This window comes from Protobothrops mucrosquamatus, unplaced genomic scaffold, assembly GCF_001527695.2.
Source record: "Protobothrops mucrosquamatus isolate PMUCROS unplaced genomic scaffold, P.Mucros_1.0 scaffold1232, whole genome shotgun sequence".
NCBI lineage: Eukaryota > Metazoa > Chordata > Lepidosauria > Squamata > Viperidae > Protobothrops > Protobothrops mucrosquamatus.
In genome coordinates, this window is record NW_015387439.1 from 651437 (window position 1) to 665681 (window position 14245).

General features: G+C 48.8%; 1 protein-coding gene across 1 annotated transcript in view; it reads right to left on the reverse strand.

The window, feature by feature from the left end:
• Positions 1–10440: 10440 nt before the first annotated feature.
• The window catches only part of LOC107291961 (transmembrane protein 87A), a 15212-nt gene continuing 11407 nt past the window's right edge, over positions 10441–14245 (reverse strand). The window contains exons 13-19 of the mRNA XM_015821014.2: positions 13138–13196; positions 12340–12443; positions 12061–12143; positions 11638–11696; positions 11392–11450; positions 11024–11054; positions 10441–10572 (exon numbers count right to left, since the gene is read on the reverse strand). Of these exons, the coding sequence (XP_015676500.2) occupies positions 10531–10572; positions 11024–11054; positions 11392–11450; positions 11638–11696; positions 12061–12143; positions 12340–12443; positions 13138–13196 (437 nt within the window). The 3' untranslated portion in view covers positions 10441–10530. The remainder of the gene's footprint in view (positions 10573–11023; positions 11055–11391; positions 11451–11637; positions 11697–12060; positions 12144–12339; positions 12444–13137; positions 13197–14245) is intronic.

Below are 14245 nucleotides of genomic sequence, written 5' to 3' on the forward strand. Positions count from 1 at the left end.
GGGCGTCAGCCCACGTCTGAGGTCCTTTGTGCAGGAGGTCAACCGGCGCTGGGAGGAACTGCAGACTCGAGCGGCTGCTGTTTCCAGGAGGCTTCAGGTCAGCTTGGAGGACCCTTGACTCGGTCCCGGTGCCAGGGGTGGGTCCCAGCCAGCTGTGGATTTGGGGTCATGTTTGCGCAGCCCTAAGTGGTGGCGCTGCCCACCGAACCTCAGACGTCTCTGTGGGGTCCTGGGTGCTCACTGAACTTGGCTTCTATGGAGGTTCTCAGTCCTCCAGGCTGTCCCAAAGGTGCTTTTTCAGGAGGCAACTTGGTTTTTCTTTGAAGACATTTCGCTTCTCATCCAAGGAGCTTCTTCAGCTCTGACTGGAGGGTGGGGAACTGAACCTGGTTGTTTTTTGCAGACATTTCATGACCCAGCTGGGGAACATCATCAGTGCTAGAAGGAAGGTAGAATATCCGTTTCCTTCCAGCACTGATGAAGTTACCTAACTGGATAATGAAATGTCTGCAAGAAAACAACCTAATTAAGAGAACACCAGGGACCCCACAGTCCTCCCCCTCCCTCCTCCTCTCCACAACCCCCCCTCCCTTCTAGCACTGATGATGTTATCTAGCTGGGTCATGAAATGTCTGGAAGAAAACAGGCAAGCTCAGAGAGCACCAAGGACCTCAGAGTCATTGTAGTCGTTGTCTTCCTCCTCCTCCTCCTCCTCCTCCTCCTCCTCCTCCTCCTCCTCCCAACAAACTCCATTCCCTCCTAGTACTGATGAGGTTCCCTAGTTGGGTCGTGAAACGTCTGCAAGAAAGCCACCAAGCTCAGAGAGCACCCAGGACTCCGAAGTGCAACTCTGAACCACAAAGGTTCTCTTCTCAGAGGTCCCTCTTGGCTCGGAGAATGAGAAGCCGCCCGTCACCCTCTGCTTTGCCTTCTCCCCCAGCATTTTGTCAATCAATGGGAGGACTTTGGACAGAAGAAGGGGGACATCCAGGTGCGGCTGATGGAGCTGGACCTGCGGCTGACTGACGTGGAACACTTCTCCGCAGGAACGTGGCTGGAGAAAATGCAACAGCTGCAGGTAAAATGGGCTCGGTGTCCAGCAGACAGAGAAGCAGGTGCACCTCTGCTCACCTTTGCTGGTTCCTGCAGGATTTTCCTCAAGATTCATCCAATCTGGAATCTTGGATCTGGAATCCTCGCATCCTTCAGTGGTCAGCCCTGGGGGGGGGGGAACCCTGAGATGTTTGTCAGTTCTTTTTGAAGATGTCCGTGCAAAAAGCTGATCGGGGTCCTGCCCTTGTTTGGCCTGTCTCTTGGATGCCCAGGCATTCCAGCAAGACGTCCAGACCAACACGGAACACGTCGATCACCTTGTGGTGCACGCCGAGTATTTGATCCAGAAGAGCCAGCCGGAGGATGCCGAGACCTTGGAGGAAGACTTGAAGGAGCTGATTGTCTTTCACCAGGTGGTCTTGTCAAGGGTGCTGCAGTTTCGGCAGCGTTTGGTCAGCATGAGGCTGGTAAGTCTTTCTTTCTTTCTTTCTTTCTTTCTTTCTTTCTTTCTTTCTTTCTTTCTTTCTTTCTTTCTTCTTTCTTTCTTTCTTTCTTTTTCTTTTTCTCTCTCTCTTTTTATTTTTCTCTTTCTTTTTTCTTTCTTTCTTTCTCTTTCTCTCTCTCTTTTTATCTTTCTTTCTCTCTCTTTATTTTTCTTTCTTTTTTCTTTCTTTCTCTTTCTCTCTCTCTTTTTATTTATTTTTCTTTCTTTCTTTCTCTTTTTATTTTTCTCTTTTTTCTTTCTTTCTCTTTCTCTTTCTCTTTTTATTTTTTTCTTTCTTTTTTCTTCCTTTCTCTTTCTCTCTCTCTCTCTCTTTTTCTTTCTTTCTTTCTTTCTTTCTTTCTTTCTTTCTTTCTTTCTTTCTTTCTTTCTTTCTTTCTTTCTTTCTTTCTTCTCCTCCTCCTCTCCTCCTTCTCCTTCTCCTTCACCTCCTCTTCCTGCTCTTCTTTCTTCTTTCTTCTTTTATTACTTCACCCTTCAAGGGAAGCCTTAGTACCACTTTACAAGGCCTTGTTAAGACCACACTTGGAATATTGCATCCAGTTTCGGTCTTCACCACAGAGTCCCACAAGGGAGCCTTCCCACGTGCCCAGATCAGTTTGTGCAACAGGTGGGGGGGAAGGCCCTTGTCTGCACCTGTCCCTCCTGCCTCCAGGTCTTTGAGGATGAGTGGGAGTCGGACCGAGAGAGCGACTCGGAGTCGGAATGCTTCACGGAAGGATCGCTGCCCTTTCGCACGGACGCTGAACCCGCCGCCCTGATTCCCGAGGCTCTTCTGCTCCACTCCACCCCACAACCCGCCCGGTGTTGCAGAGCGCCGGCTCCCGTCGGAGACTCCTCGGCCGCAGACCTGGAGTGGGACCCCTCGGTGGACGTGGGGGGCTCCACCTCGCAAGACGAGGATTCCTCCTATTGCAGTGCGGTCGTGGGTAGGTGTGGGCCTGGAGGAGCAAGGGTTGCCAGTCCTCAACTTACGACAGTTCATTTAGGGACCGTTCAAAGTTACCACGGCACTGAAAAAAGGGATGTGTGACCGTTTTTCACACGGCCATTGCAGCCTCCCTGTGGTCACGTGATCAAAACTCAGTTGGCAACTGGCATGTACTTAGGACGGTTTGGGGTCCCAGTGATCCCTTTTTGTGACCTTCTGACGAGCAAAGCCAATGAAGAAGCCAGATTCACTTAACAACCATGTCACAGGTAGTCCTCAACTTAAGAAAGCAATGGAGCCCAAAATTTCTGTCATTAAGCGAGACATTGGTTAAGTGAGTTTTGCCCCATTTACGATTTTTCTTGCCACCGTTGTTAAACGAATCCCTGCAGTTGGTAAGTTAATAAATCGGTTGTTAAGTGAATCTGGTTTCCCGGTTGACTTAGCTTGTCAGAAGGTGACAAAAGTTGATCACGTGACCCCGGGACACTGCAACCGTCATAAATACGAGTCAGCTGTCAAGCACGTAGCCACGGGGAGTGCTGCAATGGTCGTAAGTGTGAAAAACTATTGTGATTTTTTTCAGGGCTGTTGTAATTTTGAACAGTCACTAAACGAACTGTTGTAAGTTGAGGACTGCCTGTACTAACTTAACAACGGCAGCGATTCGCTTAAGAACTGTGGCAAGAAAGGTCGTAAAATGGGGCAAAATCCACTTCACCGCTGTCTTGTTTAGCAACGGAAATTTGGGGCTCAGCCACGGTCGTAAGCCGAGGCCTCTCTAGAGGGCCCCCCCAAGGTCTCAGATTATGCCCCCCCCCTAAGTCGGAAAACAGTGGATCTCCTCGTGTCTCGCAGGCCTCGGCCAGGAAGAGCCTCTCCGAAGAAGGAGCCGTTCCCTGCGCTGGAGCTGCAGCAGAGCGGAAGAATTTGCTGTGGGTATCGGAGGATCGGGGGGGTGGATTTGGGGGAAGGGGGGGGCTGAGTTCCCCGGGCCGGTGGCGGAAACGAATCACGATGACCAGCTGCTGCTTTTTGGCAGGAATGCTCTCGGTTGGCCTGGAGTTGCCTTTCAGAAGACAGGTAGACTGCCACTGGTGGGGGAGGTTTCCTGTGTTTAATAGTCTACTTACAGGCAGTCCTCGGCTTACAACCGTTCATTTAGTGACTGCTTGAAGCTACAGCAGCACTCAAAAAAGGGACCGATGACCATTTTTCACACACACACAGCCGTTGTAGCATCCCCCCCAGGGTCACGTGATCAGAATTAAATCGCTTGGCAACTGGCCTGTATTTGTGACGGTTGCAGCACCCCAAGGTCACGTGAGCCAAATTTAGATGCTCAGCCACTGACTCGTATTTATGACGGTGTCAGTGACCTTCTGACAAGCAAACTCAAGGGGGAAAAGCCGGATTCGCTTAACGGCCGTGTTGCTAAATTGAGAACTGCAGTGATTCATTGAATAACCGTGGCAAGAAAAGTCGTAAAATGGGACAAAATGCACTTTGCAAATGTTTCACTTAGCAACAGAAACGTTGGGCTCAGTTGTGGTCGTAAGTCGAGGACTACCTGCATTTATTACTTATTTGTGAAATAAATTTATAGAGCTGCCCGACTCACACCGGGCGATTTACAACATGGTTCCCAGCAGGTCCTGTTTTCCTGCTTTGGGCCGGATGTGGAATTGCAGTGTGACTCCAATCAATCAATCAATCAATCAATCAATCAGTCAGTCAGTCAGTCAGTCAGTCAGTCCAAGCAGTGACTCACTTAACAGTGGCAAAAGTCATAAAGTGGGGCAAAACACTGTCTTGCTTAGCAACAGAAATGGTGGGCTCCAATTGTGGCCGTTGACTGGGAACAAGCCGTACAGATGTGAAGCTCTTTGAGGGTCTTGTGCTCTTTCTAAGCGTGTGCTTGGCGTGTTCCTGATTCTCTGGCGACTGTACAGGTGCAGAGCGGTTTCCCAGAGGAGGGGGAGCCCTGCAGCTGCCCGGGGGCCGATCCAGTGGAAACAGATGTGTGGGGTAAGTCCAGGAACTTCATTTTCACTCCCCACCATTTTCCTTTAAAAAAAAAAGTAGCCCTTCCCTCTTTCGTGTTCTTGCGAATGTCTGCGTGCCGTTAGCTGTTCGTCCACTCCCCATCTAGTACTCGCTTAGCAACCACAATCAGAACCAGCAACTCGCTCGTTAAGTGAAGCAGTCACCAAATGAAACCACGAGGGTGCTTATGATCCGGCTTCAGCCTTCTTTCGCTTCCCAGACTGGCGAAGCTTGTGCAAGCAAGGATTGGTTGCAAAGTCACGGTCGTCACTCTGAACGGTGGCGGTCGCTAAATGAGGACACCCTGTGCAGTTTCCTCTATATAGAAATCCCCTAAGCCCACCTTTTCCGCCAACGTGCCTTTGAAAGCTAATGGTTTATTTATTTACTTATAGCTATTTATTAATTTTTTTTATGCCGCCTCTCTGCCCTATTCGATGACTCTAATTCAGAGCAGCTTTAGCCAACTGGGCACCCTCAGGTTCGGCTGGGATCACAGCGTCCATCCTCCACAGCCAAAGGTGTGACGCTGCTGCATCCGGAGGGGAAAACTGCTTAAAAAAACTTAGGTTTATTTTTCTGACAGTTGCTGAAGGTTCTTTGGCTTGTGGGTCGAAGATTTTGTTTTGGGGCACATTTCAACTCTGTTGTTCCTTTTGGGTAGGACGTTCTGCCCCCCTGGAACCAGGAGCTGGCCAGCAGCCCAGGACGGGGGTCTGCTGCCCACTCATTGAAGCCATGGGGTTTGATCCCAAACGCATTGAGACCTGGCTGGACCAGAACCGCCGGAACCAAAGGGGAATGCCGCCAGAGACCAAAGAGGTACGCAATTCTCCCAGGGAAGCAAAGTCAGAACTTGTAAGGTTGCAAAAAGGAGTTAAATTCTGAAGCTGAGAATCCGTCGTCCCAGTTCGGTACCAGAGCGAGGATTCTGAACCGAATCCGATCTCGACTCTGGCCATCAGAGCAGCCTGGAAATGATCGAATGCAAACAGCAATTTCAAAAGCTAAAAAGAATATAAAACACACAAACTTAAATAGACTAAGCTATATGCAAGCCGTCCTCAACTTACCGCAGTTTGTTTAGTGACCGTTCAAAGTTACGACGTTTTAAAAAAGTGAGCTATGTGACTCATGACCATTCCTCACACTTACGACCGTCACAGCCTCCCCGTGGTCACGTGATCCAAATTCAGACGCTCAGCAACTGACTCACACTTATGACGGCGTCCTGGGGTCACAGGATCACATTTGGCTCTGCCTAGCAAAGTCAGTAAGGGAAGCCAGATTCACTTATCAACCGTGTTATTAACTTAACAACTGCAGTGATTCGCTTAACAACCGTGGCAAGAAATGTCATAAAATGGGGCAAAACTCACTTAACGACTGTCACGCGTACCTTGGCTAGGCTGCTCCTCTTCCTCCATTTTTCAGGACTCCGTAACCCATGTGGATGTGCTCCCACTGGCCAAGGAGCTGCAGCTCCCTCTGCAGGTTCAGGCAAGGGGGGAACAGCCCCGGAGGCAGAAGGTCCAGCGATGGTCCAGGAAAAAAGGCAAACGGAACCTCATCGCCGGCCAGGTGTGGCTGGAGAAGGAGCGACAGGTAAGGCCAGCCCACGTTTATTGCCAAAAACTGATGGGATCCATGTCAGCCACAGACGAGAAATGAAACAAAAGTGAATGTGGGCAAGTTCTGCCTGGGAGATCAGAAGGGCAATTGGCAAGGATCTCCTGAGCATGCCGAAAGTGCCCTCTCTTTAAATTATTATTTATTTATTTGGATCCTGCCTTCATTATTTTTACAAATAATTCAAGGCGGTGAACTTATCCAACATATCTTCCTTCTCATCTTTTCCCCATAACAATCACCCTGCGAGGTGGGGCTGAGAGGGACTGGCCCATTGTCACCCAGCTGGCTTTTGTCCCTAAGGCAGGACTAGAATTCCCCATCTCCTGGTGACTGGCCCAAAGTCACCCAGACGGTTTTCATGCCTAAGGCGGGACTTGAACTCACCATCTCCTGCTCTCCAGCCTGGTGCCTTAAGCACTAGAACCAGCTGCAAAAAACCTCCCTGTTTTAGAAGGAAATTTTAAAAGCGGATGCTGCTTTTAAAAGCTCCAAGGTTGTTGTTTTTTTTAAAAAAGCTTGATTTTGTTTCCCTCTTGTGAATCTTTTCCTAGATCTCCAAGACGACATTGCGAAATTCCCAGCCAGCAGAAATTATGGTTACTATCGAGAAAGAGTAAGTGGCTTTTTAAGAACTTTTTGAGAATAATTTAGGGTTTCGATGAACGCAGCCGGTTTCAGCCACCGTGCTGCTGCAAATTGGGGGAAAAAAATTGGATTCGTTTAGTCACCAGGCTGTGTTGTGTTGTAGGAATGCAACTGGGGAATCCCTGCATTCTGGTTATAGATCAATAGCAAGATTCTGTTGGATTGGGATTACGGCAGTCCTCATCTTACAACCACAACTGAGCCCAGCATTTCTGTTGCTAAGTGAGAGAGTTGTTGTGAGTTTTGCCCCATTTTACGACCTTTTTTTGCTGCAATTGTTATATGAATCAGTGTAGTTGTTAGGTTAGTGACACTGTTGTTAAGTGAATACGGCTTCCTCATTGTCTTTGCTTGTCAGAAGGTCGCAAAAGGGGATCACGTGACCCTGGGACACTGCAACCGTCCTAAGTACATGCCAGTTGCCAAGCGTTCAAATTTTGATCACGTGACCCCGGGGATGCTGCAATGGTCATAAGTGTGGAAAATGGTCATAACTCCCTTTTTTCAGTGTCGTCGTAATTTTGAACAGTCACTAAATGAACTGTTGTCAATCGAGGATACCTCTACTTAGTGGAAGTAAGTTTGAATTCCAAGCTTGAAACCGCCTCCCCCTTTTCTCTCTCCAGATGTGACCTGCAGCTGCCCGCCGAGACTTCTGCCCAGCCCCAGAAGCTCTGCAGAGCCTCCGTCCTCTGGCTACTCCTGACCACCACCTTTGCAGTCCTGGTGTGGCTGCTGTGCCAGTCCGCTCTCCTCCCCCTCTCTCAGCCCCCCTGTCTCCAGACCAACGGCTTTGCCAAATCCTTCCACCTCATGCTAAAATACGAGGGGCCCCCTCCCACGTAGAGGATGTTGGGGAACGGGGACAGTGCAATCAACTAAACTGGAGAGTCCTGCAGGAAAAAAACGGGGCTCCTAGGACCTGGACCAGCTTCTTCTGGACTTTCAAGAAGTGGATGGGCTGTGCCTGCATCTGCTCGGAGACGGCTTCCAGATCAGGAGATCCAGAAGATAGCTACAAGTTCAGGAAGAGAGGTTGGATTTAAGTCTGGGGAGCCACCTTGGAGTAGTTCCCAGTGCAAAGATGGGGCTGGCTTTTCTCAAAGATCATCCGTCCAAAGAGGCAGGACATCAACCTGTTCAGGTGGCATCTGCTGACCTTTGAAGAAGCTTGTGGTGAATGGAGCTGCAGCAACATCTGCTCTGGACTGGGCAGGTTTCTCAAGAGAGATCCATTTTGACTTGGAGGGGGGGGTAACTTCCAGCTTTGGAAGATGGGTATTTTTGTACACGGGCTACCTCAGGGGTAGGCAACCTTGGCTCTTTTATGACTCATGGACTTCAACTCCCAGAATTCCTGAGCCAGCACAGCTGGCTCAGGAATTCTGGGAGTTGAAGTCCATGAGTCATAAAAGAGCCAAGGTTGCCTACCCCTGGGCTACCTGTTTTGTACCTTTGGCATCCGCCATTTTCTAATAGAGAGAATGGAGGTTTGGTTGTGCGATTGGTTGTGGCAGGTAGAAGATGTGAGCCAGGAGATGGCACCAATGTCACATTTGGCCCTCAAAAAAAGACCCCCCACCTGAAAGTGAGTATCTGAGAGACCCTGAAGATGGCGCTTGTCAACTTTAAGATGAGTGGACTTCAACTCCCAGAATTCCCTGGGAACTCCCAGAATTCTGGGAACTGAAGTCTCTTCAAGTGGAATTGCATGTCAACTGGGACATTCTGGAAGTCCAGCTATTTTTAAAGTTCATTAGCATACTGGCTGGGGAATTCTGGGAGTTGCAGTCCACACATCTTAATAAGTTGTCAAGCTTGGGAAACTATTTATTAGGGAAACTGACTACTGTACTTTTATTTGTCCAAAATATCTGTGGGAGCAAAGAGGGTAGAAGGCTTTGAGTTCACAGATCCGGAGTGTAGAGATCCGATTTATCCACCACCGATCCAAGGAATCCCGTTCTCCATCTTCTCATGTTCTGATTCACATGACTTTTTAGTAAAGTGCATGATAAAAATCTAGCCTAAAGGTTCATTTAATGCAGGGGAGGGGAACTACAGCCCCTTTCTGACCTGTGGACTTCAACTCCCAGAATTCCTAAATGGCTCAATGCTTAATGAATTCCCGGCTAAGGCCACATTTCAGCAAAAGATGAAATAAATCAAGAGACGTACACCGATTAGTGCGATAGTGGTTTATTTTAAAAATATTACTGCATTAAACACTCATGGCTTTCTCTCTCCAAAGTCATATTCACAATTTGAAAATAAATTAATAAGTACTTAATCTGCCACTCCTTTACCAGCCCACCCCAGTTCTCTAGATTGGATCCCAAATGGAGGGAAAAAAAGCTGTCATCAGATGCTTCCCAATAGGATCGCTGCAGTGCAGATCAATTCAGAAATTGGAAAGAGGAAGAATTGGAAAGCAATTTTGGAAGGGCGAAGAAGACCGGACACCCGTCGACTGTTGTCTCTTTGGGCCCCAAATCTCTTGGGAGGCAGGAAGGGACCAAAGCCGGGGATGGTAAACTTAGAAGATGCTTTGGATGAGATACAAAAAGAAAAAAAGAGATCTTTTTCGTCACGCATCACCCCCAATAGCCAGGAAAGATGAAACAGACAGTCCTGCTAGGCCACGTTAGTTAATCAATCTGGTCTCAAGGTCTCGGACGTGCAACCAGGCCACGTTGAGGGCAACACAGCTCCACTCCTGGAGCCACAATCCTGTCAGGGAATACTGAGTGCCCACAACCCACGTGGGTACTTTTAATACGGTAGCACCTCGGCAGCTCTGGCACTAAATCTGCTTTTCGTCCCCGTTCAAAGAAGTTTCCGGAGCTCAATTCTGCTAAATCTGGAGTCAGAGGTTACTCTGGCCCAAACACACCCTCACGTCTGTGTAATCCAGGGATTAGGATCTTTCTGGCGGACTTGTGCCCCTCGTCTACAAATGGAGGACGGCCAGGTGTGGGCAGCCCACGGCCCATTTCTCCCTTGCAAAATTGGACACCCTCAGAACAGACAAGAGGCATTTTATCCGCCTCTCCCAAGGCCAAACCTCCCTCTCTCCCGCCCACCATCCTGCAGACCAAGATGGACAGAGACCACCTTCAGTCCCTGGTCAGCGTCCAATCTGTAACGGAGAAGCTTGAGTTGCAAATCAGCGCTGGACGGGGCTCTCTTCTGCTCTGGATTCGCACCCGGACCCGACCCTCCCCTCACGTGAAGAACCTGCTGTGGGCAGCTCCCGAGGTTGCTGGGAACGAACACCAGATGTTCACCGGATTGCAGAAAAAAAACAAACACCTGTTCCCAAAACTGGGCCGGGAGGTGAATTCTGCTCTTCTCCGTCTTCCTGTCTGCCAGGAGGTGGGTCAGGAGTTCCTTGTCCGGCCAAAACTCCAGGATTAGAAATGCAGAAAGTAATAAAATAATTTTTTTATAACCATTTACAAATATATATATATATATATATATATGTATAGGGGTGTGTATTTTTGTATGTGTGTGCACGCTCATGTATGTATATATGTATATATACATATATGGATAAAAACCATATATATATATATATATAGTTTTTAAAAAAACAACCACCAGCTGGAAAAAGAAAGAAAAAGAGGAAGAGGAGAAGAAGGGGCGTCTCCGAGGCCTCCTTTGTACAAAACCCGTCAGAAAGTGAACGCGGCCGAAGCAACTGGCCACAACGACAATTTTATTCCATCTTGGACATTTCAAACTTTGTGGTCACTATTTCCTAAGGTGGAAAGAAGGAGAAAAGGAGAAATTAGGTTTTTTTTGTGCTTTTCAGCCGGACGGCTCCTTCCTAAATTTCAGCTTCACCAGGGGTCCTCCGTGCCTTTCCGCTTCTTTCGATCGCCTCTTTTAAAGACTCTCTGGATGCCTTAAACTTGGCTGCTTCAAAATGGGTGGACTTCAATTCCCAGAATCCCCCAGCCAGCCTGCTGGTGAACCAGCGTCATTGACTGAGAGGGAGGGGCTACACACAGGGGTAGGCAACCTCGGCTCTTTTATGACTCATGGACTTCAACTCCCAGAATTCCTGAGCCAGCTGTGCTGGCTCGGGAATTCTGGGAGTTGAAGTCCATGAGTCATAAAAGAGCCGAGGTTGCCTACCCCTGGAAACTGAACAAATATCTAGATAAATTTGGACTTTGGGGGGAAAAGATGAAAAATGGCAGGTTTACCTCATCGGAGTCCAGCAATGGAGGCAACATGCTGGAAGAGAAAGGAGAGGGAACGGGAGTTACAAACACACAAAGACGACTCACAAGGCGGCTGACAATAAAATTCTAAAAATTCTCGGTTTACGGCATGGGATTAACTCCGCTGGGTTGAACGCTGGAAGTACCGAACTTCATGGAAGTTTTTCTTGCCGTGGTCCAAAAAGAACCAAGACCCACCGAGATTCTTCTAAGCTTTTGTAGACTAAAATGCAGGAATTGAAATGTTTACGTAACAATCCCTGCAATCTTCTACTAAAAGCCTAGAACTGCTGGGAGCCCAGTGACCCAAACCCAGGGAAAATATCTCAGACAAAAAAAAAAAGACTTACACATCAGCCATGGAAGAGGGAATGTTTTCTTCAACCCATTTCAAGTCTTCATCCTGCATCTGGAGGACAACGAGGGGGAAGAACTTAAGCCCATGATGGGGGGGGAGGAGGAGGAGGAAGAGAAGGAGAAGAAGGAAGAAAAGGAGAAAGAGGAAGAAAAAAGGAGAAAGAGGAGGAGGAGGAGGAGAAGGGGGACACGAAGGAAGATTTAAGAGAAGAAAGAGAATCTCCATCCAAGATTCTTACCACTCGGTTGCCTTTCAAAATCCCGTTGACCTCCGGCTTGCCCCCCCTCATCTTCATCCCTGGGCAAAAGAAAAGAGAGAATTAGCAAAATAAAGAGACCAAAGTGGGAGGGGGGGGGACAAAGACACCCCCCTCCCCTATCCAACATGCCAGCTCAATCCGGGGCAATATTTTCCCTTGGCGGAGACATCTCCCGCAAGGAGATCCCAAGAGATCAGCCGGAATGCACGGGGTGCGGGGTGTGTGTGTGTGTGTGGCACACCCACAGGCATGCAAGCGCACGCCGACCACTTGAGCAAAGGCGGGCCAGGCTAGCCCACCAGCAGGACCCGGCCTAGGCTTTAAGAACCGGAGACGGGGGTCCTGGGGCCGTGGAGCGGAAGAGACACCCCCCTCCCCGGGCCTTACCGAAATGGGCCTTACCGAAGATTTCGTTGACCACCTGCTCGTCTTCGCCCTCCTCCTCCTGCTCGCTGCCCTCGTCCACCAGCGGCATGAAGGCGTATCTGTGGGGAGGGTCCGGGGCATCAGACGGGGCTGGGGGCTCCCCCGTGGGAGACCCGCCCTCTCTCCCGGGCTTGAAGGAGACCCTCCGTCTCCTCTGAAGGAGAAAGGTTTTCTCTCCTTAAGGGAGGAGCACGGAACACGGGAGCCCAGTGGGCAAGGGACAGACACAGTTGCCCTGGGTTCGAGTCCCGGCACCTTTGATTATTGGCAGAGGGTCTCCACAGGAACATGATCACCAGCAGGAGGATGGAAAAGAGGAATCTCCAGAAAGCATCGTCGATCCAGAGTTCCCGCCAGTCCTAAAAGAGAAAACAGGAAAGGTCACTGTGCAGGAAACCCAACATAGTCCTTGATTTACGACAGTCCCATTTAATGACCGTTCGAAATTACAAGCTCACTAAAAAAAGGGATTTATGATCCCTTTCTACACTTAACGACCGTCGCAGCCTCCCCACGGCCACGTGATCGAAATTCGGACGCTTGGCCACTGACTCGTATTTACGACGGTCGCAGCGTCCCCGAGGTCACGTGACCCCACTTTGGCGACCTTGCGACAAGCCAAGTCAATGGGGAAGAAGCCGGATTCGCTTAACGACCGGGTTACTAACTGATCAACTGCAGGGATTCACTTAGCAACGAGGTGGCGAGGAAAGTCGTAACATTAGCAACTCTCTCGCTTAGGCTCAATTGTGGTCGTAAGTTGAGGACTACCTGAATAAAATTTCCTTCAGACCCCCGCCAAAACTTGGGAGGAACAAAATTTCAATGATGCAAGGGTCTACTTGTAATTATTATTATTTTTTATTTGTGGCTTTAAAGTAGGGGCCTTCAAACTTGGCCACTTTAAGACTTCTGGACTTCAACTCCCTGAGGGCTGGCTGAGGAATTCTGGGAGTTGAAGTCCACAAGTCTTAAAGTGGCCAAGTTTGAAGACCCCTGCTTTAAAAGAAGGAAAGGAAGAAAAATGGGGGGGGAGGCAGCCTGCTTACTCACGGATTGGCAAGTGGCGAGATGGAAGGTCTTCGTGGTCCAGACGATGAAGATGAGGGAGGCTGCAGAAAGAGAAAATACGTGTTGCGTCTGACTGCAGGAGGGGGGGGGGAAGCCGAGCGAAGGGCGCGGGAAGCGTCTCCCGGAGGCAGCAGGACGTCTTCGGAATTAAAATTCAACCAAGGGATTTAATATCCTGCTCCGAGCATTATGCTCCCGGCCTATCTGATGAATGCCGGAGGGTTTTAAGAGGATAGCAAGGCGCTTTAAAAAATAAATTGGAGCAGATATAAGACGGCAGGGCGCTGTGAAAATCTAATTTTAAAGCTGAGAATGTCTGAAGGACATAATCGTTGTGATCTCAGCCACGTCTGCTGCTGAACTGAAATACCGAGGAAGCAAAATTCAGTGATTTTCATCCAGCTTCATCCCGGCTTTTGCCTTCGGTCCGCCTGATTTTGGCAATGTAACCTTCCTTCCCCCCAAATTTATTTATTATTTATCTTATTTATTTGCATCCTCTTCTATTTTTACAAGTAATTCAAGGCGGTGAACATATCCAACACATGTTCTTCCTTGTTTTCCTACAATTGTGTGAGGTGGGTTGGGCCGAGAGCGAGAGACTCTGGCCCAAAGTGGCCCAGCTGACTTTCATGCCTAAGACAGGAACTAGAACTCACCGTCTCCTGGTGACTGGCCCAAGGTCAGCCAGTTGACTTTTATACCTAAGGTGGGACTAGAACTCACCGTCTCCTGGTGACCCAGAGTCACCCAGCCAGTTTTCATGCCAAAGGCAGGACTAGAAATCCCAGCCTCCTGGTGATTGTCCAAAGTCACCCAGCAGGCTTTCGTGCCTAAGGTGGGACTAGAATTCCCAGCCTCCTAGTGATCGGCCCAAAGTCACCCAGCCAGCATTTATTTATTTATTTATTTATTTATAATTTAATTTATACCCCGCCCTTCTCCTCATGGGACTCAGGGCGGCTAACAGCCTCATAAAACTACAATACAAATACAATAATTAAAAGCCGAATTAAAAAGAAATATTTAAATAGGCCGATCAATTAAAATTATCCTTAAAAATCCCCTGAAACTTTAAAATCATTAACAA